This window comes from Magallana gigas, chromosome 3 (assembly GCF_963853765.1).
Source record: "Magallana gigas chromosome 3, xbMagGiga1.1, whole genome shotgun sequence".
Lineage (NCBI taxonomy): Eukaryota > Metazoa > Mollusca > Bivalvia > Ostreida > Ostreidae > Magallana > Magallana gigas.
In genome coordinates this window covers 33,250,859-33,278,273 of record NC_088855.1, presented here as the reverse complement: position 1 = coordinate 33,278,273, position 27,415 = coordinate 33,250,859, and the positions used below count along the sequence as shown (strand labels likewise).

Genomic DNA, 27,415 nt, shown 5'->3' with positions numbered 1-27,415 from the left:
ACAGAGTCGAGTTCTCTTTGATCTTCCACCAGAAGATCTTAAATTTCTTGATCAAAAGCAAATTAATATCATAAATCTATAGGAAAATTTATTGTTAATTAAACACATTCAGGGTATACTCTTGTTCACTCCAATTATCCGATCTTTATCTTTGTAATTGCTACGTTAATACGTGTGCCAGGCCAACATTCGCTTCGATTAAGAACGAGATGAATTGACCATACTTCCTTTGAGAGAAGTCGTTACTTACTACAAAGGATTGTCATGTTTTCTATTGTTCTTAAATGGTCAAATATTTACCGAGACACTTCTACATGACAGAGGTGATTGGAATGTTGTACGCATCTCTAAGGATGTTTAGCTAGTAAGATTGATGGAATCTAACTGTTGTAAATGTAAATGGTTATAACGAGTGAACAAGATAGTTATCAGCCTTCTAGTATATCACGTTTCCAACACGTTGCTGTAAAATTCTGCCAAAAAAGATGAGCCCTCGAAAATGTGCTTGTAATAGTCAATTGAACAAACAAAACTCGTTCATTATAGCCATAAAGTTCAACTCTTAAAACAACAAAAGGGAAAGTTTTAGTGATTGCAGATAAGACAGTTACTGGATTGTTGAGTTTCGCTAGATCTCTATCAATCAAGTCGCCACACGACAACCGACGAGGCACAAAAGACAAAGAGACGGTGACATTTCTGATAAAAGAACAAGTGCATTGCAGCTCCAAAAAAGACTCCGCACACTAAGAAAAACAATGGAGTATGACAAGAATTAAAAGGGACAAAGAACACAGTTCATTAGAGACCTGGCTAATTCGGTATTCAGGTAGAAAACTTCTAAAAGCTTCCTGCACTAAGCTGCCCTCCGTTAACTTCAATATTACTTTACGATTATCGATAAATTTGATCTACCCAACAATGACATCATTCAGCACAATAATAATGCAGCATATTTTTTTCCTGTGTTTCGATACTACTGGGAATATCCCAGCAAAAGAATTTGTGGGGGGAATTAAACCTAAAGGGGAGTGAGTTTTTTTTATACCAAGGGGAAAGGGTGCTCTGATAAACTGTAGCACCCAAAGAAGCAAGTTGACATTAGCACAAAAAAATCTCTTGTTTATTTGGACCTCTTTCATTGTACATCAACTGTGAAAGAATTTCCTCTTCCTCAGAGAGAACATTAAAACAGCTGAGAACAGTATTTCCTTCTTAAGTATAAAACCATTAGACAAGTAGACAAATTGAAATTGATTAAATTCCCATCTTAGATAAATTATTTTCACCTTTTTTCAACTTTTAACTCTACATCATTGCAATCAATCATTAAATGGGCAAACATTAGTCAACAGCTGATAGATTTATCTCCCCTGCTCAATAGTAAGTTTCAAATTAAATTAAGGTTAGAGTGAGTTCAGTTTGCACTGGGTGGTCATTTTGCCAAACAAGGCCGCCAGAACAAACAGGGGATCACAATAGCTCCCAATCCTCTGCAATCACAAAGAACAATTTACAAATTAAAATCCGGAGACCGTTTAACAGTTAAGAATGACCAGTTTCTAAGATAAAAGACCTACTGTCAATATTGAAATGGGGATCAGCCATTGTACCTGTATTGATATTTAGTCCACCAGTAAAAATATATATCAAAATCGTGAATTGCCACATTTAATGTTTAAGACTGCGAGGAAACATGCTTGACCATTCAATGAATAAGTTATCCCTGTAACATACACATGTATATAATACACCTTATCGGTAAAGCCAATAATTGGGGATGGATTAAGATTACTTTGAAAGCTTCATCACTTTGTCATGTTTTTGTGGGTTTACATACCCAATATACAATCAAACAAGATTTCAAGTCCCAATTTTGAGCAGTTTAAGAATGAAACATTTCTAGTAGAGCCTCTTGATATTTACAAGTTGTAAAACAGCTTGCGTTTGATCTATTCTTAACATTTGTTGTGTTTTCCAAATAGTCTAAAATTTCTTCCATTACGTACTACATAAACTTATTAGCAAACTGGGGATGTTTGTTTAGAGATCAATATACAGCTTGTAAGATATGCATGCCTTCACTCCAACATAGAGAAAGAGGATAATCTGTGTCCCTACAAAAGATAATTATCCCTTCCTTTTATGAATTTGTGACATCAAAGTGCAAAAGTACCATGTAATAAAGATTTACTGTCTGAAACCAACCAGGTGTTGTATGTCATAATCACACATTTACTTGCTTATAATGAAACCTCCATAATTGTTATTTTATGAATCTTTGAGGTCTACAAGAGTGATGTTCATTGGAAAAAGGAGTGAAAATGTTATAAATTATCAGTTTTAGGTGTATATATCAACCAATAAATCTGATAAACTTGAAAACAGTCAAGATAATTTTATTCTTTTTATTTTGATATACCCATATATATTGAAAATTTCAATAAATAACCTTAGAGCTTACAGCCACTATAAAATCTCATATATAGGAAAGAATTAATATTGAATTTTTGAAAATAAATATGAATCAGGCGACAAGCAATGCAGAAATAGGGGAAAGAGTGCCAGGATGTTTCATTTGGTAACACACGCAGCATCGCATCATTCACTTTGAAACATTTGTTTTTACAACTTTCCAAATGAATACCTGCAGATGTTACAAAATGAGATAAAATCCTAGATATTGTGTTTGTTTGAAGTTCGATATAAACCTATATACACTGAATGAAAATTCTTTGGGAGTAGATGGAAGTTTTCAAGGGACCCTTAGAAAAAGTCCATGCGGGGGTCTACTAAAGAGCCGCTCTGTCAATGGATTTCTACATAAACTTTTTAATTTACAGTTGTTATTAACTTTCATCATTTATGATATATACCATATAGGATATTGAAAGTCCATAAATGTCTGTTTAAATGAAAAGAGGTAGATTTAACTATTGGCATTCTGTCTGATTTATGATGCCTTTTGTTGTAATATGCCTTTGTCATACAGAAACCTGAACTCAACTGGTCAGAAACATGCGAAGGAAAACACATGATAACTCGGTTATTTTTTATGAACAATGTGAACCTCTTTTTGGGGATTCTCAAAACAATGTCTACAAACAGGTCCTTTTCTTGCTTTTTATCAGAAGTGTGGCACAAACAAACTTAAACACAGGCTCTCTTAGCTTTGCTAACTTTGCTCAGTGTAAGAATGGTTTGAGCAAACACTCCAGACCGAAACAACAAGTTAGTCGCAGCTGTTCTGGGGGGTATAGTTGTAATAATTTTTCATTGCGGGGAGGTAGGAAAAGTGTGTTGAACTTGTAAGTAGAAAAAGTTGACAAAGTTGATTGATACTGGACGATTATTCGAGGAGTGTACCTTTGGGATCAATAGTGGGAAGAGGCCCAGTCGGTCGTTATTGATCCCTGAACCTTTCTTCTATACACTGTTTCATTTGCTTGGTTCTGTCTAAATCTTTGTATGCAGGTAATTGTCAAAGTTCCCAAGAATATAATCATATTATAATCCTTTCATCAGGAGTATTGACAAAGTCTGTATGAAAAACGAATAAAGAAAACATTACAGGGGATTAAAAGTTTTTACTATGAACTCCAGTATTGACACATTACAATAATTAATCCTGTTAAATCTATCTGATTTAACTGTCTCCAGAAATTTTGCATGGACGGTAATGAATTGCATCTATTTAATGCATTGTTGGATTCTATTGTGTAGAGCTCTGTTGCTGGTTCCCTATTCTACGTAGCTAATCTATATGTTTTATAAAGTAATCTAACATGAATTGAACTCAGTAATCAAGATTAATTCCATTAATCAACTGTCATTCAATTCTATAGCTCTGTGTTTCTCTAAGGCCTGTCTTGGTCCTGCCATAATTACTTCAAGTTATGTCAAACATCTCCACAAAAATCCTTAATGTCAGATTTTCAACCAGACAGTCTTTTTCATAATTGCTGGCTACTGGCAGTGGGAATGATTTTATTTTGCATTTAACATAACTAAAATTTCACTCCAGGTTCAATTCTTCATAAGATACAACTTGGCCTAGAGCAAGAACGGAAGTGTTTCACACTCTTCCTATAAAGACAGATGTCTTATTAAAGCAAAAACAAGCCCCAATACCCTATAGAAGGCGACCGTTTCTAAACTGAAGCATGATTGAAGAATTCCATCAATGCTGTAACTTTTGTCTGAGGTTAGAGTGGAAATGTTCCATCAACTAGGCCACACATTGTGCACTTTCAGAAAATATTCTTGGCTTGAATTTAATATGTATTTCATCCATTATTTAACAGTTTGACTTCTTTTTATCCTACGGAGATCAATAAAGGTACACAGACCAATTGGCTATATTCAAAGTTCACAATCTTTTGTATTGTTGCATGTGCCCTTTATTGGTGTTGGACGATGACTACGTTGAGAAATAGACGTAGAGGGAAATAATTTAAGAGAAGGAAAGAAAAAGAAACAGCTTGTGAGAGATTTTATTTATTTGAGCTAGCTTTATGATAGAGTCTAGGTATGGGAGTAAATAATAAACCTTAATTGTGTCATCAACAATTCATGAACTCTTGTGACAATATATTAATTATTTGCCTCTTGGTATATAAAATATTTATCCGCTGACACCTTCTGTCACACATTACAGAGTTGATGCACCACTGCACCACGCTGCATTGACCATGCTAGCTGTTGTACAGCGGGAATACCCTTGTTCCTGACAATGATTAACAAACAGGAACAAAGAAACAGTGCCCAGACACCTGTAATCGGACAGTCATGACCAATGTTCATCATAAACCTGTCAGAAACTGGCCGCAGTGGGGGACCTGATGCATGTTTTCCCATCAGTCCACTGTGCCAACCCCTTGTTCGCGGTGTCATTCATACAAGAACATCCAGTCCAAACCAACACCAGTTTTAATGACCAATCAAGAAACGGTGTTATCTGCAGAGGTGTTCTCCAAACAAGAGTTGGATGACGGTTCTTTATACCAAGAAAACCATATGTCCCGCTCTATTAGGAGACAATTGCTCCCATAAAAACATTCCTTGCATTGTGTACACATTTTAATGATCTGCAAATAACAATATTATTGCACATGCCATTAATGGCAAGATCCATCTTGCTCTTGCCCAATAATCTGTTCAATATGTGTATTTTGTTCTTTTAAGACTACGTAGAGACAGCCGTGAGTCAGTCATTCAATATTTTCAATCAAGCAGATATTGCAATAGAACCATTTCTACTTCAGCAGCTTAATAAAACAAAGGGAGGTTAAAAAAAATAAACAGCTGGGTTTGAAATGCATTAAGGCCATAAAAGGTCCGTTCTCATTAGGATCATTCACTGGTTTTAAGTTTCACTATAATGGTACAATATGTTGCACCATGCAGATAATACCAAGGGTAGATTTCAAAATGAATTCAATACATGTATCTATAACATTACCTACGTATTTTTTCCCCCCAAATTGGTGTATAAAAGGTGAAAAGCATTGTGCTCTCCGAGTAGGCTCAACCTTTTATTTGTGTATGGTGCAAGTTTCCGTCGTAAGATTTAAGAGTATGCCACCCATGATCGACTCTTCTTTATATATATACGATTGCAAAGAGAACACACAAGAAATCATTTAAAAGAAATAATTGCATCTATATCAGACATACCATTATCAAATAAATAGAAAAAAAGGTCCGACTCTACTGTATGAATCATTATCAAAAGATCAAAGCTGAACATAGTCTTATTTGGAAACGATGATAAGAAAAAAATAAGGACTTTCAGCAACATTAAGCAAGGGTGCCATAAAGAACACGCTGCGTTAAACCTAATGAACTTGTATGCAATTTCTAACAAACTTCCAAACATAGAAAAGCTGTCGTGCAACAAGTAGGTCACAGACACCTCCATTAAAATTATCACAGACTACAAGACACTGGACAAAGATCACAAAGGAAACGGTGACCTCACATGCACTGCTTCTTTGAGATTTTCAATGTGACATCTCTCCCTCATGCTCAGTTTTTGATGGATGGTGGAGAGAGCATTTAAGCAATTTACACATGTCACACAATAGACCCTAAACATGTTGAGATCCTACTTAAACATGCAAAAAAAAATAACTGAGGAACGGTCTTTCAATGTAACACAGTAAATATATGCTATCTGTTCATCATGTAATATTAATATTTTATCAAAGTCTGTGAGCAGCCAAATGAAAGGAAAATGGTCTCTATAAGCCGGTTAATTGGGTCGCTAAGTTGTGTTCCATGGAAAAAATCCATATATTCAAATAATTTATTCATTGTTTGATTTTCTCCCTGATATATATAAAAAATATACATATCAGCCTGCTTTATCTTCGTAATGTTCCCCCTCGTGTCATCTTAACAAATCAGCCCTTATCTTTCCAGTGGACAAAAAATCTATGTTCTAGTGACGTTTCCAAACACTAGACTGTATACAAACTGCATGTCAAACATTAAAAGATATAGATTTTCAGGAGAGAAAAATGACATTGGCTTTCAAAAAGATAATCTTCCGTGGATTGCTGTCAGAGTACATTTAAAAAGAGGACCCTTCGTAATCCCTTCCTAGTAAGTTTGTCACTGATGATATAACCCAGTACCCTGAACAACACTTGATCCCTGCAAAGCTGACAAAATTATGAGGGGATCCTGTCCATTTCCTATTAAATACAGCAGATCAAAAGGTTTTCCCTAAGATCCAGGTTATATTCGAAACATTCTTTGTGAGTTTGCTGGTACTTTAACGGCAAAAGCTCATTTTCAGATTTTTTCAGGTAAATTCGGTCTTAAACAGACTAAGAGCCAAGAAATCTTGGTCATGCAGCATGTTGCAAAAGACAAGTAAAAAAAAAATGAAACTAGCTTAGACTTCAAAAATATCAATTTCAGTTATTTGTTATTTTTTGGCATGCATTAGCTCAATTAAACCAAAGACATTAAGTGCATCTTATTAAAAGGAAAAATTAATTCACTTGCTATGTGGCCATGAAATGAAATGACGATAATTTATTTAGTACCAGCGTATGCATAGAACATCTTATCTGAATGCATAGACAGGGTCAGACCAGATTACATAAATTCTGTCACATGTCATTTAGGACATCCCTACATCATTCCCATTAGTCCCAAACTCTGACCTATGACATTTGAAAGGTTACCACTTTTATTTACGATTCTTTTTCCATTGCCTATAATAACAATTTGTCTCATTACTATAGATTACGCTTTCCTAGAATACATTTTTTTTTTATATGTATAGAAGGCCACAACCTGTTAATGCCACCAACAAATTGAGGTGCTGTATCAAATTAGAACCCTTGTGTTTTGTAGATACATGTACCCTTGTTTTTTATTTGATTACTTACGTCAAAATTAATTTACTGATCTAAACATCATTATATTACAATGATATTTTTAAAAAAATAATCAAAAGGATTAAAAATGTGCACTCATCTTGTCAACATAGCAATTTTTTAGGTCTTAAAATGATTTGAAACTTCTACAATTTACAACTAAAGAAACAGTCATTTGTACTGATCTCTTGCAGGCAGCTAACAAGAGAAACTCAAAATAACTGTATCCTTACCTTTTTCTGGCCTCCTTTGGGCCCTTTAAGGTCCTTCAGCTCTTTGAATGATCGATAGGACCATTTCATCATTATGGGGCTACAAACTTTTTACGCTTGTGAAAATTCTTCGGACTCCAGTATTTCATGATCATTTCCCATGAATAAGCAACTCACTTCTCCATGTATTAAGAATTATCCACAATTATTATCAATATCCCATTCACATTTTTTTACTTTCCAACCCTCATCTTGTAAATGGAAAATTTACTCATTGATGACTAAATTCTCCTCCAATAAACACATTTCTTAACACATCCCCTTAAACAAATATTTTAAAAGTCATTTTTTTCACATCAAATTTCAATATCTTTTTCCTTTAATCCTAAACTTTCACTAAAGTATGTATGCCTCCCTTTCAATGGTATATAATTTCGTTAAACACTGGCACGAAACAGGAATAACTTTCCATTCAGTATGTAATTCAATTCACCGATGGACGTTCTTCTACTTAGTGCAAGGTGCCAATTCGTAGACAAACATTGTATTCCGCTTTCTCCCAAGTGTAAATTGATTACTGCCGAAGAAATATGACATGTTTTTAGCTTGTAGGTCCAAGAGGAAAAGTGTAACCAGGTGTTTGGTCCCTCCGATACCTATGCTCACCTGTGGTGTCGCTCTCCGTACAGTTAATACTGATTTTACCTGCACAGGTAAAGACAGATCGGACTCTAATACCCTCTAATCGATCAAGCGTGACCAGGTAAATATATTAAGACATAGGGTCCGATGGCCAGATCAAACAAACTGATATAGACGCACGCTACACCTACTATAACTTGTATCCTCTACTCTTGTAGGAAAGGTTTGTGTTTTATGAATTATAAATACCTGAGGAACAGAGGCGCATGCAATACAGTCATAGTTATAGAGTAGGATCAATAAGAACCCCGAGTTCTGCACTACACATCAAGATACTGCAATTAATGACCTGTCAGTTCGTTTAATTAATATTATTTATGGTAAAAGGCACATTCTATTTCAAGAACTGAAGTCTTCTTTCCCGTCCATACACACAATTCCTTGGACAATTATTTGATAAGATATTCCATTCAATTTTACTATCATTCGAGGACCTGATAAGGCAACGCATGCACAAATGGGTTTCTCTCATATTATGATCTAAAATTTCATCCAACAAATTTAAATATTCAGCCAGAAATATCATACAATATTAATAACAAAATTGTCTAATTGTGATCCACACACTTCAAACACGGTGGAATATCTTCTCACTGATCACAACTGTAATACAAAAACTGCCTTACAAGGACGAGAGCATGCAGTTATCTTTAATGTTTCATTACAATAATACTTTATAACATTGCAAAATTCATAATGGGGCCCTTAGGACAGAGTGTACAATGGAGCAATTACCTGGGTGCAAGATTATGAAGAATTATGAATATCACTGAGAAGCGACAAAATGCTTTGAAGACTTTAACACCCAATTACCACCTATCACTATTTGTAATCTTCAATTCCTATCAATTTCTTTCTGTAAAATGATTCCTAAAGCTATAAATCACAACTGACAGGAAATTCAATAAGAACTTACAAAATAGACTTTGAAAAAATACATAGTTCTTGCTATATACCCAGGGCAAATTGTTGGACTGTCCAATTGTACATTAATGACAAACTCGGATTTCTGATACAATCACCAAATAGCGTGGATCAAAGGCCTGCCCTTGGATGCCTTTCCTAGGTCACTAATTTTAATGGCTTTTATATTAATACAGTTTTCATTAACCTTACAGGGGCATCACAGCATGGTTATCTATAGTCAGATATACCCCTGACAGTGTTGTGAAATTCTACAAATACTGGTGGTCGAGATCAATATTGGAGATATGTTTTGTGGTCTAAGGCAAACACATAATTATTTCTTGTATTCCAAATTTAACCCCCGCCTATTCATTCTCTTATTTATTATTAAGTTCCATCATTCAATCATTGCATAACTTCTTAATATACAAAAAGTAAAGTCTCAATTTTTATTGCTGATATCAAAAAAAAAAAAAAAATTGTGAAAATTTCATATCGGTGCATGAACTTAACCTCAGCGAAGATTGAGACGGCCAAAGGTACATTGCAATTAAGTGGGAAAGTGCTATTGCCCTGCACAAGCCAGCTTACTGAGTAAATATTAAGTCCTTGCCTAAGTCATACATCAAAGGTGTTATTAAAAATCTTGCATTCAAAAATATAACACAAAAGTGTTAAGAGAGTTGGGATGGTTGTTTTTGAATTCAGGATTCTGCTAAACCAGATAAATTCCTTAAAAGTTATGATTTTTAAAAGTCAAAGAAATATTCCTTAAATATACACAATTTCTAATTCATTAAAATGTTATTATTATTTTTCTTCTAGCTTGGTTTTGATGGGGAGCTACTTCAGTGCATGGTAACAAAGACTCGGAGAAATTGCTTTTTCGCTAATGAAGGGCGTGATTCAACTCTCAAAATTTGCTTTCACACATCAATGTGACGGTTAATTCTAAGTTCTACGTTATGTTTATTAGTGACTCCTTTCACCCAAGTCAGGGTAAAAAAAAATATGCACACACTGACCTCTCCCAGCCTATAGACAAAAATTGAAAGATGATCATTTGGAGAGATTGAAATTAAATGAAAACTTTTTTTGTTGACACAAAAGCCAGACATTGTAGGCCACATACATTGTGGAATTATTCGGGGATACCATTATCAAAGATAGCATACCAAAGTATATGGTAGCTCCACCAAAGAAAAAAAAAGCCTCAGATTTAATAGGCTTTCAAAACTATTTACAACAATTGAGGGCAAATTCTTACCACTATCCTCTAGATTTCTGATTATTTAGAAAGTACCTTTATTACTAGAGGACAGGATTCAAAGCCATAGATTTGATCAATAAATTGGCACATCGTCATTTTTTTAAATTTGGTCTTATTAAGCTTTAACAATTTTTTCATGGTAATACATTTTCATGAGTAATTTGCACACGAATATTACATGCAGATTTCCTAATATATATTTTTTTTAATATGATAATTGGTCACTAAGAGAGACTTGGTACCACACTGATACAGATGAAACTTTAACAGAACTAAGAAACAATTTAAATCATTGTATCATTATACACACTTGGTATCTCCCTACTTGCATGCAAGCATTTATACAAGAATGCAACACGAGACAAAACGGCACTGAAGTAAGTTATGCTCAACAATGAGATTATACTTCTTATTTCAAAATCATGCAAACAATTTTCATGCCACAAAAAATTAAATAAGAGGAGCATCAAGTTAACCTCAAGTCTCACTGTATCACTGTTCATGTTACCATTTCATGAGATCAGAATGTTCAGACACCATTTTGCAGGTCAAATGATTTTTTTTGTAGAATTCATACAATCTAGACAGCATTTTGTTGCCCCATTTTACTATTCTGATTTCAAAGCATTATACCCTGAAACTTAAATTGTATTTAAACCAAGAATGCACGAATACTTAGCTACTAGAGCAAATAAAACTGAAGGGTGTTAATAGAACAAGCTACTTATACATGCAAATGACTGGATTGTAAGCATTTGATATCTTAACTAGAGTTGTTTTTGACCAACTTGATCATGTTTCAGTGCTTCAAGTCTTGCATGTTCTTGTTACTGAATTTGATAAAATATAAAATCAAGAATGCAGAATTTCGATCATAGTTTTGCATAGTTCACATCTGTTGGAAAAATAAAAGCACGATCTAAAAACTTGTCGTTTATGCATCTTGCCATTCTATGTTGATATTAATTCCTTGCGTTTAATAAGGAAATCTACAGCATATAATACAGGAACATTGACTTGTTAAGTTCCTTATGTTTTACTTTTCTGGCACTTCTTGTACATAATTTGTTTCATCCCTCAGAAGTTGAGCCATATTTTCGAACCCTTTCCAACAAATGATTCATACATTTAAAATGTATACCGACAGATTTAAATAGTTCTCAATTTTGTTTTTTAAAACTCAAATTCAAAAGGCTTGTTAACTGTAATTAGGATATGGTTTAAAACACTGTCTTGCATGCCAACAATCTACCGGTACTTTATTGGTCAGACATTTCCAACATAACGAAACTAAAAGAATGCAATGGCTTTTAAACTTCAAAAGAAACAAAAATCATAACAAGGTTAATTGTTCCTTTAACAGATTTTTGCAAAAGAAAAAGCATTTGTTGCCCACTGGTAAAAAGACATGACAAGCACATTTTTATAACAATCAAATCTCTGTCATTTACCACCAAATAAAAATAATTACTTCCCTTAGATCATACACATGGGAGACTCCGGTAGTCTAATTGTAGAAGAGGGACAATTGCTCTCCAACATGTGAGGAAATATTTTCAGGTTTCTTTGAAAATGATTCACTTATCAAAAAACATTTAGACAGTGACAGGCTAACCTCTCTCTCTCTCTCTCTCTCTCTCTCTCTCTCTCTCCCTCTCCCATAACATTGGCATAAACTAGAAGTCTAAGCTTCTATTGATATAGGAATAATGTATACAACTAAATATATAATTAATACTAATGGAAAAATATCCTGATTTACAACATCAAATCCCAAATAGAAAAGGATGTTCGATTAAATAATATCACACCTTCATATAATAAATCTCATTTTATGTTTTAAAAAAAATATTTAAAGTGTTTTTTGAGTTTTGGTTATTTTTTTTTTGTTTTTTTACATTTTTAAGAACTTCATGTACTTTTCTCTACAAAAGAAAAATTCCAGGTGTATCAAATTAAAGTTTCAAGGGGTCACACTCCCAAATAAAGCTGAAACACACTGCATTCTAAGAAAGATAACTCTGGGATTACAAGTCAAGTCAGTCAAGCTAACACAATGAATCAAGTTATTCTATACTAACACAATGAATCAAGCATCTTCATTTATCATATTTCCTTTCCATTATGTTTTTTCATTGATGGCAGGAAAAAGAAACCTCCCAGTACCTCTTCCTAAATTGCTACATGCAAACTTATTATAAAGGTGGTATGGGACACTTGCCGGTAATAATATTGTGAATAAAAGTATATTACCACAATATAATCAAAATACTTTCACCAGATTTGAATTTTCAAGTTATACAATATTTGACAAAAAATACATTTTAAAAATTTTCAAAAAGGTAAAAAAAAAATATAAGCCCCAGCTGGAACTTGTGCATTAGTTACGGATTCAAAGTTACACTCTAACCCATTACGCTATGCTGTTAGGTAACAATTTTACGAAAGAAAAAAGATATTACACATGTTTTTATTGTTATAACCATGTAAGAATTTTGTTTTCATTGTAATTAAGAAAAGATATGCTTAAATTTCCCAAAAGACAATAAAGTAAATTGTCATTCAATAATAAAAATTAAAATAATTCGGTTAATTTTAATACTCTGAAATAAAAAGAAACAGGTTAAAAAAGAAATTTTAAAAAGTTTTTAATTGAGAAAAGAATGGAGACTTTTCACAATTAATTGTTTTTTTAAAACTTGTGGAAAAAAATCCAAAAATAAATTTTAAATGAAAATGAAACCAACCTACCAAAGAGAGTTGTTTTCTTGCATGTACACAGACAGGATGAAATGCACCAGAAGCCATTCAATTTAAAGAGAGTTTCTTCCAACCATGCTAACTCTTTTCACTAATCACATTGTGAACATATAGATGTATGTCCCAATGAGTAACCCCCAAACTCTCTCCACCAAGTTACAGTCCATAGAGAGACTGATGTAACTGGCCAGTGTACATATTTGTACAGAGAATTCTGTGCTGTGGACACCCCTACAGTATTTATTAGCCCTGTCTACAGACATAATGGGCCGGGGAGCTAAGTAAACACAGCAACAAACTGTCACATTCAATTCCGACTTCCGCTCACAAACAAATCTCATTTTGTACTGTTTTAATTCCATTACTGAAATTCTTCCTGCATAAAATTGTTGCCATTCAGAACCCCTACCCCCCCCCCCCCCCCCATTCTTATTTTCCCCATTCACAAAGGTGAAAACTTAAATAACCCAACGATAAAATTAAGAGAAATTTTGAGTAAAAGGGAAATAAATCTTGTAATCTTGATCACAAACCATTCAATGGTACACATACATCCACAGAGCACAGATCCCTTTTGTCTGAAAAGTGATTGATTACTTAAAACCTAGAAGGGGCCATGGTAAATTGCATTTTTAAAACACACCAACTGCACCCCAACACAGGTGTAAAAACTAGCAATCTAAGAGAGACGGCTCAAAATTCCGTTCTTTGTTCATGTAAAAATTGAACGGAATTTGAGCGCTGATAAGGGAGGATATATTGTCGAAAAAGGTCCTTAAAATGATCAATAGAGACACGTCTTTTTCAATCAATTGTCAAAGCAAGATGGCCAAGCAGACGAAAAAAGTCTGCCAACTTGCTCCACACCACGTCACATTCTTCCTACAATGCAGGATGATCTTGCAATTCACCTGTGCATTACATAACCCCAGAATTAAATACAAGGTAGCCTTGCATGATAACGAGAACTTTATTGATTGTCTGTAAAGCTGGAATAAATAAGTGCTTTGAAAAGAGAAATTAGAATATAAAAAACACCCAAACTTGCATTTTTTAAGGGAAATCTTTTGTAAGGAGCGTGATAATGTGTTGTATGAATTTTTCTGAAACATGTGAATAACCATAAAAATGCACAGGGTATGCAGAGGTCTCTTTCTGAGGGCTAATAATTCTTTCCCTTGAACTGGTTGAGCTGTTGTAAATTGTATGTGTAACTACAATGGTTAAACACTTGTTTAACACTTGTTTCCGAGTTGATCTTGGGGACTTTTTACATGTACCTGTGGCTTGTTAATGCAGTAAAACAAACATGTTTATGACAGATAGCCAATAAAAACACACCTATACGAGAGAGAGAGAGAGAGAGAGAGAGAGAGAGAGAGAGATAGTCAATCAGTTGGTCAAAAAAGTTGTTCCTCCTTATTTGATAATTCTGAATTCAATTACATCAATCAATAAAAATTTGTTAAACAAAGTTTGTCATGTTGAATAAGTTACTGACATAAAGTGGTAGGGACACCTTCATGTTGTGACATACTATTTATCAAAATAAACAATAAAATCAAGTGTAATTTAATAAATATGTTCTTTCCAATAATTTGTCACCTAACAGCGAAGCGCAGTGGGTTAGTCTCAGGGTTCACTGCAAATCTGTAAATCACGAGTTTGAATCCCCCTGGGGATTTTAAAATTTTTACCTTTCCAAAAAATTTAAAATTCTAAACCTGTGAAAATATTTAATTATAATGTACTTTAATCCACTTTATTAATGTCATATGTCCCATTCCACCATAGGCATGAAGAACTCTCCTTATAATGGTCAAAATTCATCAACTGACAGAGCTACGACAGCCAAGGTGAATTATGGCCCTGCCATGACGACCAATCTCTCTATACTCCAATAAACATACCTACTTTGGTATCAATTTATTCCTGACCTAATTAGTCCACAGGAAGCTAACACTTTCATGGAGATATTTTTTCTTGTACAGAAGTTGTCATTACATGGGATGGGTAACATCTCAGGAAGGACCAACACACCCTAAGACCTACAGTTACACCTTTATACACCTTTAATTAATTGACAACCTTGACCTTGTGACTGGCACCAAACAGAACAAACACAAGGTCCAGTACCAAGCGGTCCCAGAGCAAAAAACAAACCCCTAAAAATAAATGACCAACTAGGTCTAAATGCATTAGGCATTACTATGTTATACAAGATGTTGTCCATAATGAGAACAATATGACATCAAAATAGGATAAAAAAAACCTAAAAAAACCCTTGTACCTTTATAAGTAAAGCTGACAGAATTCTTGTATAAAAGGTATAGAGTAAAAAACCCCAGAGATCTCCGAGCTCTCCCAGTGAGTGGACACCACAGTGAAAGCTGTTACTTGAAACAGAAGACTGATTTCAGTATGTGAACACAGTGTAAACTTAGTACCATTTTGACATTGTTTGTTTACACAGTTTAATGAAACAAATTAGCATATTCAAATAGATGTGAGAAATTTTTTATGACGTCAATGCCAATGTTTCTATTAACATGACAACATTTGTCATACTGAAATGTCATGGATTCGGTAGAGACCTGTGGTCAAATGGTCATACCTTTTTTCGTGATAAAAATAAATGTCATATGTTACTTCATGAACTTTTCAGAGCTTCATTTTTTGGGAATTCACTCGAAGCAGTCATTCAAAATGAGATGAGTATGAAATGAACATTTGAAGCAGGGTAAAATGTTCTCAAGCAGTTAAAGCTTGAGTAGTCTGCCCTGACTAAATCTACACTTCACAAACAACAGCATAAAACTAGAAAAATTACGTGATCTTACTTCATTATATCATATTTTCCATGTATATATGTCTAAATCATTGCGAATTACGAATAATCACATATCTGTCTAATCAATAACTATTAAGGACTGGACAAATAGAATTATAATTTTCTGACCCCAAACACTGATGTAAAATAAAACCAAGGAAGTTTATAAGGTTTCAAAAAATCATCTCAAAAAATTCAAAATGTTTAGAAGCTTTGTAGGTAACTTAACACTATTTGAACCAAAATTGGTTCAAAAGGTTCCTTACATGCCGCATTACTTTCAGTTTCTCTGAGAACTTACTTGGAATGCCCCTGGCATGAGCCTGCAAAGGCCACAAAGTCATTCAGACCAATAAGGCCTCTGTTAGAACAGTAAGTCCGCCATTAGTGAATCAGTCCCACCAACCATTTCTTTGTCTGACGAGGAGGGGTTTTGGTCTAGACTTCACATAATGTAGCACTCTTGCAGTGACACATGTGCAAGGTTAACAGTATCTTATAAAATATCAACAGAGCGTAAAGAGAAAAAAAAAGTCCTCTTTTAAATAAACAGGGGCTCTATGGGCTCCAAATTCATTTACAACTCGCTTGCACGTTCTATTGAAAATGGAGCATTAAGTATGTGCTCAATTAACAGGATACCAATTGCTTTTAATATCCATATCTTATCCCTGAAATGACTGGAAGTTATAGCACAATAAGATATTTAATACAAAAATAATTTATATTCAAGATCAAACAAGATATGCAAATTCTAAAATAACTGTATGTATGAAGAGAGGGACCGGGTCTCTTCGTTCTTTCTCCTAAGGTCTTCCACACATACTCTTTTTACAGCCTGCACCAGGCAATACAATGCACAAAGAAATTTCTACTGCCATGCCTCTTTTAAGGAGCATATTTTCCATCTAGTCTGTTAACAGACTCAAGTGAATGTTGACAGACTCGTTGAAAAGTTTACAACTCGAGGTACACCAATTAACATTCTTTTTCTTTGGTTCACGTCACATCATATCACATCATAAAATTCAGAAACATAGAAAAATCTCTTACAATATATGACCTTTCGTTATATCTTATTCTTCACCATCACGCAAACACCACCCCATCTGTTAACTAATTTCTATCCATAAACCATCTATGAGCAAATATTTTTTTTTTATCAATACACTCATTTTGTTTATGACTTTTTTATTATAATTTGATGTTTCTTTAATGATGTACATTACCCCGGTGAACCAAGATTTGATGATAAACCAAAGGATTTGAGCTTTACTTTACTAATATTCAGCATAAATCTGTAAGGAAAGCTTGAAAATATCTTGCTGTAACAGAAGAACTGCTTTACAGTCATCAGAGTGGTTCTTTCCTGTATCATATGTCGTATTTTGTATTTCGGGTGCAACTTAACCAGTATCTATTACCGTAAGAACTTATCAAGAACATGACAATAAGCATTCATTTAATGGTTATAGTTCTGTATTTCGCAAAAACCTCCACGTTTTCTCATTAAAAAATTCATATAAGGGTGAATGGAGGATTAGCACCTTTGCAGATCCATACACTAAATGTTCATTTTGTGTTAAAACTTCATTGAAACGACAGGACATTTGTAGTTGGTAGTTTGTCAAGAATTAAGTTTTATGCGGCTTTTTAAATCAGGTCCAATCGATCGCAGAACAAAAACGTAGGAATCTGACACCAATAGTCCCAAGTCTCTGGGTCTATCCATCTACATATCACTAAGCCTGATGCATATCTGAGGGAATTGTGGGAAGACAGATAACCATCTGAATTGTGGGTAATACTGAATGAACCTGAATGGAAAAAATAATCCTCTCAGAGAAAAGATTCGCATCCAACAAAGGTATTCTAAAACAAACATTATGCATGGGGCATTAATTTTAGATCCGACACTCTTTTGTTCCTGCTAAAACCTTACAACAATAATTGGATCTATTGACATGCAGACCTTTTCTGAATGACTGTGACAGGGAACTGCTGAACCTATCCACTACAAGATCAAAATAATATGCCTAAAATGTAACTGTAATCCTACCATATAAAGTAACACCGCTATATTCAATTAAACACCAGTTGATGCATCATCTCCTACATTAAATCATATATAGTGCACTGCTTTGTTTACTACAGAAAACAATCACCTGTCTTCTTTTAAAGGCTAATTTTTCAAAGTCACCTTGAAATTTTTGAATAAAGGTTTCATCTGTGTTGAAAAATGATATAATTATGCAAATGATTGGCAAAGGTGCAGTCGGCTTATATGATAATAAATGCTGTAAATTATGGTCTTTTTTCTTTCCATCTTAAATCCCCTACACCTCATGAAACTTTATACCTCTGTCTGCAATGGGAGCCTGCATGCATTTGCCACCCATTGGATATTACTTATGGCAAAAGGTGACTTCTCTCTTGTCAAAACAGCTCATTTCAAACACTTAACATGGAATTATATTACATTTGCCATACAAAATAGTTTTGATAAATGTATGTTTTTTCTGTAGAATACTATTGCAGACATATGCATACCTTTGCCCACTTCGGGTTGAGCTGTTTGGCCTGTTTGGCATCTTCTAGACTCTTGTGAAACTGCCTCAGTTTGCAGTATGCTGCTGACCTGTTTGTAAACAGAATATGGTTGGAAGGATCGAGTTGGATAGCTTCTGTGTACAGTTGTACAGCTCTCCGGAAATCTCCACTGTTCACAGCTTCAGAGCTTTCTCGGATCTTTTGCAGATACAAGGTTTGGTTGGCGCCACGTGGCCCACAAGAGGACTGGCTGTCTGAGGTAGAGGATGAGGGTTGTCTTGTGCTTACTGCGGCATGATTAGTGTAATCTGTGGGGTGGCGATTGGCTTGGTGAGAAATTGGAGATGGTGGTGTTCTTGGGGAGGGTGGTTCTCTAGACCTCGGTGATGGTGGTCCCCTTATGGCATGTGAGCGATGGAAAGGTTGTGATGAAGAGCCTTGAGCCTGTGTGTCATCACCAGACTGTAAAATAACAAGGAAGCAGTCAGTTAGTTAACCTCTCATTATAAAACCCCTTATTCTAAAGGTTTAAGGTCCCTTGTAATGGCAAACAATTGTGAATGTCAAAACAGCTTCTATTCGGAGATTCTTTGATGTAGATAATACTGGAGGGGTTAGGCCAGAAAAATCTTTCATTAAAAATACATGTGATGAAAAGCCAAAGAAGGAGCAAGATAAAATAATCAAGAAGTAAAAAATCATGATTTAACTGTCAATACCCACACATTTTTCCCAAGATCTGAATATGTAGTGTGCATTAAACTATAAGATCATTGCAATAATTTTGATCTTAAAAAGCCCAAAACACCTGGACTTGATTATGTATACATGTATATGTATAAACCATTTCCTTTGGATATAAAAGAAGCACAAAGTGCTTGGTAATACTGATATGGAGGTTCGGACCATCGTCAGATTGGGACAGACCTGTATTTGATGTGACATTAATGGGTCATACAGTCAATCACTCACAAACACATCTTTGGTCACATGAGGTTCACAATCAAGAAGAACCTACCTCCAATTTCTTACTTGTCTTTGCCTGGCTTCAGAAATTTGTTCACCTATTTAACCATAAGATTATTTAGAGAATGGGGTATCTTTCTCTAATTTCAGGAATATCCCTAATCTTTGGAGAATCTAACTTCTTGGGATTTATTGTTAACCAAAAAAAACTTCCATCATCAATGCTTAATTTGTATATCTATGATTAATTGCTATCTGCAACAAATCCTTTCCTAATAAGATTTGTAGTCAGGCAGCTAACCTTGCATTATAACCAAAACTTTTGCAGCACAACCCACGTTGTCTTAAAATGCTGTAGTTTGGGACAGGAAAGGTGTCTTGTTTCTGTTAATGGCCAGAATTCCTTTTCAGAAGAAATATTTACACATAAAGCCAAATCCTTGCACCAGTCATCCTTACATTGCCATAATTTTCAGTTCATTTACTGAGGGTAGACAAATTCAATGAGCAGTTATCTACAAGTTATCTGTTCTATCGAGCAACATGTCCCACATCTAATCTGAAATGATTTAATAGCCAGTTACTTAAGTGAATTTTGAAAATCTTCAAAAGCCATAGACTGTAATGCATCGATACCACCATTAAGTAAACGACAATTATACCAGGAATGTTACGCACCAGATGACTTGAAATGACTGAACCAGCTTAATCAATATTTTTACTGCAAGAAGACTTTTCTCCCCTCCAACACAAGAAAATCTTTGTTTGCATTGGGTGACGAGCTTCAAGGTACTTGCACTGCTTTAAGAGGACACAATTAATGGCTGCATGCACACAACTACAAGTCATGGCTCTTTCAATCGTTTCCTTATGAACACCTTTATTATACATGTACAAGTTTCTTCTTTGATTTCGGTAGTAGTACCAGTATTACCACTGCAACACACTGAAACTTACTATGCATGGTGTGAAACTAAATGGTAATGAACAATATAGAAGTTTCTATTCAATTTTGCTATCAAATAATTTTGAAAACACATTCAAAAGAAGGAACATTAAAATTTTACATAACAATATAGTTTCAGAGAATGGGGGACTCAAGCTGTGCATTGACCTTTTGTCTACATACAGTTCTGCAGATATGAAGCAACAATATTTGAACATTCTTTTTGTCTTACAAAGGCTCAGAATATAATATAAATGTCCTTATAACAACAAATACCAGCATGATGACATGCAATTTTTCATGCATTTTTTACATACCTGGAGTCATATAATATTTTGATACCCCAATATTGAACTCAGGTTCAAAATATTCTGCAACATTCTGAACCCAGGTTCAATATTTTGCAGAGAAATATTGAACCCCCCCTATAAAATATTGAACAGGGGTTAAAAATATTATGGCCACAAAATATTGAACCCAATTCTGTTTTTCCATTTCCCATTGGAAAAGGGATTCAAAATATTATGACTGTAAATTGAACTTCCCTCTTATTTTCCATTCCAATTGGAAAGGTGGTTTAAAATATTATGTCCGTGAAATATTTTGATTCACCTCCCCATGCAATGGGAAGGGTAAATAGGAAGGGGTTCAATATATTATGGCCATAATATTTTGAACTCCCTCTCCAACTGGAATTGGAAATGGGAGGGGAGTTCAATAAATTGCTGCTATAATATTTCAAACCCCCCTTTACAAAGGGAAATGGAAATATAGGGGGGGGGGGGGTGTTTCATAATTTTGCAGCCATAATATTTTGATCCCCCTCTCAAATGGGAATTGAAAATAAGAGGGGGCTTCAGCATATTGCAGCCATAATATATTATATCCCATTTTAGGGGGGAGGGGGTCAATATTTTGCAGCGATAATTTGAAGTTGGGTTCAATATTTTGCAGAGTTCAAAATATTATATGACACAACCAGTATATCAATTTTTTCAGGTTTTACCAGATTGAACACTATCACATTAACATAACCATTGCAATACACAGAATGCAATGTTATTTCCCCTTTTGCAAAAAAGTTGCAATTGCCAGTGCAGGGATAACAATGACTGTATGATGTAAATTATTGATGTGTGATTTGTAAAAAAATTGGTAAAAATGTCTGATGATGATATAATGAAAGTATTTATATCTCATAAATCTCAAAATCAAATTTCTGAAGATTTTCAGAATCTGCAAAATTGTGGTTGCATTCTGGTGATTTAATACATAGTGAACAAAATAAAAATAAGTTTAATACAGAACATCAAAATTTTATTTACGCAATGGCAGAAAAATCTATCGGTATATTGCAGGATTTACATTCTTTGTAAGAAATAAGTAATTATATATTTGAGATTGCATGTTCAATAGATTCATAATAAAATGTGTATATGAATGGGAGGGATATCAGATCTTATAATTGCATGCTAATCTTTGTAAGCGATAAAGTACAGGGCAAACATCTACAGCTATGACGAACATGTAATAGGTAGCAGACAATGTCAAAGTTATTAACAGTCTGAGCTGCAGTGATTGAAATATGCAACAAGAAATTAATGAACTTTTCTTACAAAATGTTTCGCAGCCTTTTTGCTAGAGACGGCTAGGTCCTTTATGTGTTCAAAATAATTAAGCTCGACATTCATGTTTGAGGAATTTCTAAAGGTTGATCTTGGTGAATGTATTGGAATTTCTCCCCCATTCAGAGGTTTTACCTTTTAAAAAAGAATTATTTTTTTTTAACAAAAGCAGTGTAACATAATGTAACAAGTCATAGCGAGATAATGAAATATGTTTCTTGTTTCGAGGGGAGATAATTGGCCATCTAATCTATTATCCACAGAAAACATGCAGAACCTCTCTTTGTATCTTCTCAAAAGCAGTGTCAATCTTGTTGTGCTATTTGAAAACGAAAATGGATTCTCAGAGCGGTATAAATCTACTCATACAGATAGGGATTCCTCGAGTGTCATTAGATGGTCACCGTGTAGGCTCCCCTGCGGAGGGAAAAGGCCTGCATTTACATTACTTTGCATACAACCAATAATTAGACCCACTGTGAGAAACCATAGCTAATTGTCATTTTCACAGAACCTTTCTGTAAAAATTATACTGACACTTTCAACAATTTTATGCATATACATGTAACTTCAATTTCTATGCATGTTCTGTATGTATACAAATGTTTCTAACGTTTTATATCATTGGTAACTTAAAAGTTGATTTGATTGGTTGATTGACTGCTTGGTTAATTGGTTTGTAACAATCTAAAGTAAAACAACAACACCTTTTTCAATTCTTAATAACTAAAGTACATGTATACCATAAATAATATGGAACAATGGACTTTAATCTCATATATTTTGTACGAAAGATATCATAATTAGTACAAAGACAAAAGTTTTTTTTTTTTACATTGATATTGGATATGATGATTTACTTTTAGTATAACTGAAATATTTTCTCTCTGCTGGTTTTTTTTTTATTCATGGACCTGTTGTCTGATCATCTATCATACCCATGCAGTCCTCCATTTCTAGATGACAATCTAGTTTACAAACTCATGTCAATAACAAAATCTGAAACAATATCTACTGCATATGCAGACAAACGTTATTCCAACCTTCTTTAGCCTGAAGACAGACCAAGTGATATAAGATATGGATCTCCGTCAACCATATAATATCCCATAGCCTATTCCACAGCATCAGTCCTCTCTCACACAAACAACATTACACCCTTCTCCATACAAAACCCTCTCTCAACAGCCAGCAACCTGATTCTACGTGATTGTTCTCCGAGGCAAAACTACAAATTCCAACAAACTCTCTGTAGGTATCGAGTGGCTTTTACATGACAAAATGAGATGATACCCGATATTGTTTGGTATGACAGTTTTCAAATTATTCAATATCTCCATTAAACTTGATCATCCATCATTCTTTTGGGACTTGAGTATTAAAACTCAAATTCTTCAAAGGGTATCTTTGTTTATTTAAGATGGTAGTAAAAAGCAACATTTAATTTTATATTATTTTTTTTAATGTAATAATATTAAAATATTTGCATTTTTAGAGGGATCGAAAGACAAAAAAAAAAACACCAAAAAGCTTAAGGCAGTCAAAGTACTTCACATTCTTTGCTACTGAATACTTTGAACTGTTTTATCAACCTTCTTTTAATGTCATCTTCCAAACAAACATTTAATCTCAAGGCACAAAATTGCCGTTCTCATATACTCAAGCTTTATCCCTGGTCTCTGAACAATCTCCCAACATGCAGATATACAATTGAGTCCTCCCAACAAAATTCACTGGAGCCAGGATGACTGCATTAAAGAAAAGAGAGACCTTTTACATTAGTTAATTCTCACTCCTTTTAACTGCTTTATTCTGACCTAATGGCCTTTCAATTTTACATTACTCTCCCATCTCCTTCAGAATTTCTTTTGCCTTCCATAAAGCCCAAACAATATTCTTTGACAGCCATCATTTTGAATGAATTAGGCACCCTTTTGATATATTCTTAATTCCTAATATTGTCAATCTCTAGCAGTTGTGCTCCTAATTATGTGATCATGCAGTAATTTATTATGTTGAAGGACAATTTATCATGAATTAAGTATACCTTTTACTTGAATCAACATTTTCTTCAAAACTTTGTTTCTAAATCAATTTTGTACAGTGTAAGGTACATACATGTACTTGTCTTCTTTTGTAGAAATCATAAAGAGTACAAAACTAATCATTGGGGTTAGCTAATGTGAACCTGAATTGCTGGTGCCCTCCAGGCAATGACAATAACCGTATTGTTTCTGCATGGTGATGCATTTACACTTTTTCATCAATGATGCTAGATGTACCAAGGGTACCGGACTCAGAACACTGCATAAAATCCTATGTGATTCTGTTCTAAAGATGGTGGCCCGGTGATGTAGGTTGAAAAATCTGTTATTTATTTTGCACTAACCATTGTTAATAAGGTTTGTTGGGAATTTAAACAAACTCCATCAATGAGTTCACCATCTTTTATGCAAGAATTGTTAACTTTTCCCTCCCTTTCAAGATGTCCTGAATGCTCTAAGTTTTAACAATGTGGCATCTTCCAGATCCTCGGGCATCATGACAAAGAAACTAAGCACTTCAATTATAATATCATCATTTGATAATTTCACCCCATTTTGCAATAAAACCCCCTTTATAAAAATATCCTTGTTCAAACAAAACTTGGAACAAATTTATTTGCAGTATTAAAGTGCACCGCAGGAGTAGAGGATATTAAATTTCTGGCTGAAGAACAAGCAAGTTCAGAAAGAAGGATACCACCAATGCAGTGTACAAAAAGGGGGGGGGGGAGACATTAGGCAACCCCAAAAATTTGTGGGAAAATAGCATGGAGACCCCATTTGTTGATAGTATTGTTCATGCTACAACAATGACAGAAGCTCCTGACCTGTTTAATACAGAGCTGAGTAATGATCAATGGCCTCAACAGGGCAATTGATAAGTGTTTTCAACGCCAAGGGAAAAAATAAACCGTCCAGGTATCAATATAGCGACCCCAAATAAACCCCACACAATCAATACGGGTTCAATTATTCAAGCTATACACAGACACACAAAATCCCAAATTAAACATGTCCTGGGCACACAAAAACAACCTTGTAGATACATAAAAATTTCTCGTATTGCACATCATGCATTTTTATGACCAATACTGAGGTTTTTTTTTAGGACAAACCCGTTCTCTTTAATCCATAACAATTTTCCAGGTAAAATGAAAAAGACAGTTATTGCTTCAAAGAGAGGGAAAATCAAAGAAAAAAAGTTATGCCGCTACAAAAATAAAATGAAACAGGCAGGTTCCAGAAAGTCTGTCGAGGGCAACAAATCACTGTTCCTGTGATAGATACACAAAACATTGCCAAAAAGTTGCTCTTTTGGACAAAGGCCCTGCTAAATGCATCATTGTTGAAACAATCGAAAGTACAATGCAGTAAAAAGAGATTTATTGTGGTACTTTTTTAAGAGGTTGACAATGTAAACACTTTTATGGCAATAAATGTCCCTCATATCACTTCATCCCTTCTTAATCTCTCAAATTTGATTTTAAGTTGTTTTGCAAAACAAATTTTATCCCTTTTATTGCTGTTATTCATTTCCATCATATTTTGCATAGTTATTCTTGTAAATGAAGTACAACTTCCAAAATTTCAACAACTATGCAGAAATGAGTAGTTTAACATGTGTTTTTTTTTCTAACTTACTCATAATATTTCTCATTATATTCATGAGTTGCAATCTCAATACCAGTGTATCCTTTCCTCTACATGAAAATAACCAATACCAACAATTTTGTTGGTGTGAATTTAAATTTGTTTTAAAATGTGTTTATATATCTAGTCTAGCTTTCCTAACACCTAATACATCATGCAATTAAGCTAGGTCCTAGCTCAATATTGATAAAAATATAAATAAAAGTCCTTGTTACTGTACAGCATTTTACAAGAATTTAACTATGCATCTTTTTTTGCTTATTTTTCTTAGATCCCCTACCTAAATTTTATTTGACTATAAGTATAAATTACCAGTGGGCTGTCAACAATCAAATTATATTGGACTATGGAAAATGTTCCAGCACATCCCAAGCCTTGTGGCATTGATTTTCTTTTTAGTTTCAGGTTTGTTAACTAATGTCAAAGACTAACATCTTTCCCTTTTAAAGCCTTTGATGGTTAGGAATATAGTTGTTACCAATTTTAGCCTGAAGTTTGTCTGCCTTGGAGCCTAAAGAACTTAAATAACCTTGCACATTGAAGGAAGCAAAGGGAAGCTAATACATGTATGTAATATGTTAACATTCATTGCAAATAGCAATAGCTTATATAGAATAAGGTAACATGAACAATAGGTAAATCTATAAGTATTAAAAATCAATTGATTTTTATATATTAACGTAGGTTCAAAGTGTTCTTCATTAAGGAAAATTTCCTGTGTGAATGTTTATACCTCAAAGCAGACTGTCGCAATATAGATTTGCGTCAATAGAAAGTTTGACTTGCAATGTGCATCCATCCGATCAGATGGAATAAATTTTCATGATCGATGTTATTAGCCTCCACAGTTCTTTTTTTAAGGCAACAATTACGTCTAAATCTGTTAAAATACACCCTAAAATTATTTGACAAACTTTATGAAAGCTCATAGACCTCCAGCATTAAAGTCAATTATCAACTTAAAATGCTCACCATTAGGGCTTATATTACCGTGCGATACTTGCACCCAAACAAAATTGTATCTTAACACACTCAGGTAGCTCAGGCTAAAAGAGCAGTCATCTACCGTTGGTTCTTTTCATTCAAACATTGCCAAAAGAAGGCAAAAAATAGATTCACAACTAAACGACATGTTGGTTTTCAATTATGAAAATTTTGCCTGTTCCCTCTAACCATTTGCACATCTACACTGTATCTGTTATCTTGATAATATATCTTAACAGAAAATAATCACAAAGTTTTCAGCATAGTTACATTGTTCTCTCTCTCTACTTTGCTGAAAACAATTAAAGCAAGTGTGGACATGAAATGGATGAAAAATTCATATTTTAAAAGTGCTCTTTAAATAAATGGGTTACTTTTTTGGGGAGTTGATATCCTCAGGAATGTTTGACTAGAAGGGCCTGTGATCAGTGTCAACAAGACAGTGTGTCAATACCTAGCATTTGATAATTACAGTTATGGTTCAACCCAAGTCAACATTTTTGTACATAATTATTGGTGTGGGATTGCCATGTTTCTTAAGTCAAATCCTTGTGGCTGAGGTGCATACTGCCAAATTT

At 34.2% G+C, this 27,415-nt stretch overlaps 1 protein-coding gene across 4 annotated transcripts in view; it reads right to left on the bottom strand.

Annotated features, from left to right (window-relative positions):
• Positions 1-27,415, bottom strand: part of LOC105318956 (tetratricopeptide repeat protein 28) — a 47,908-nt gene that overhangs the window by 13,829 nt on the left and 6,664 nt on the right. The window contains exon 2 of one of the 4 annotated variants that reach the window (XM_011416289.4): positions 18,622-19,083. In XM_011416289.4, coding sequence (XP_011414591.3) covers positions 18,622-19,083 — 462 coding nt within the window. Of the gene's footprint in view, positions 1-7,624; positions 8,358-13,232; positions 13,348-16,372; positions 16,533-18,621; positions 19,084-27,415 lie in introns of those variants that run through there. The other 3 variants (XM_011416291.4, XM_066079363.1, XM_011416290.4) reach the window with 3 other exon arrangements.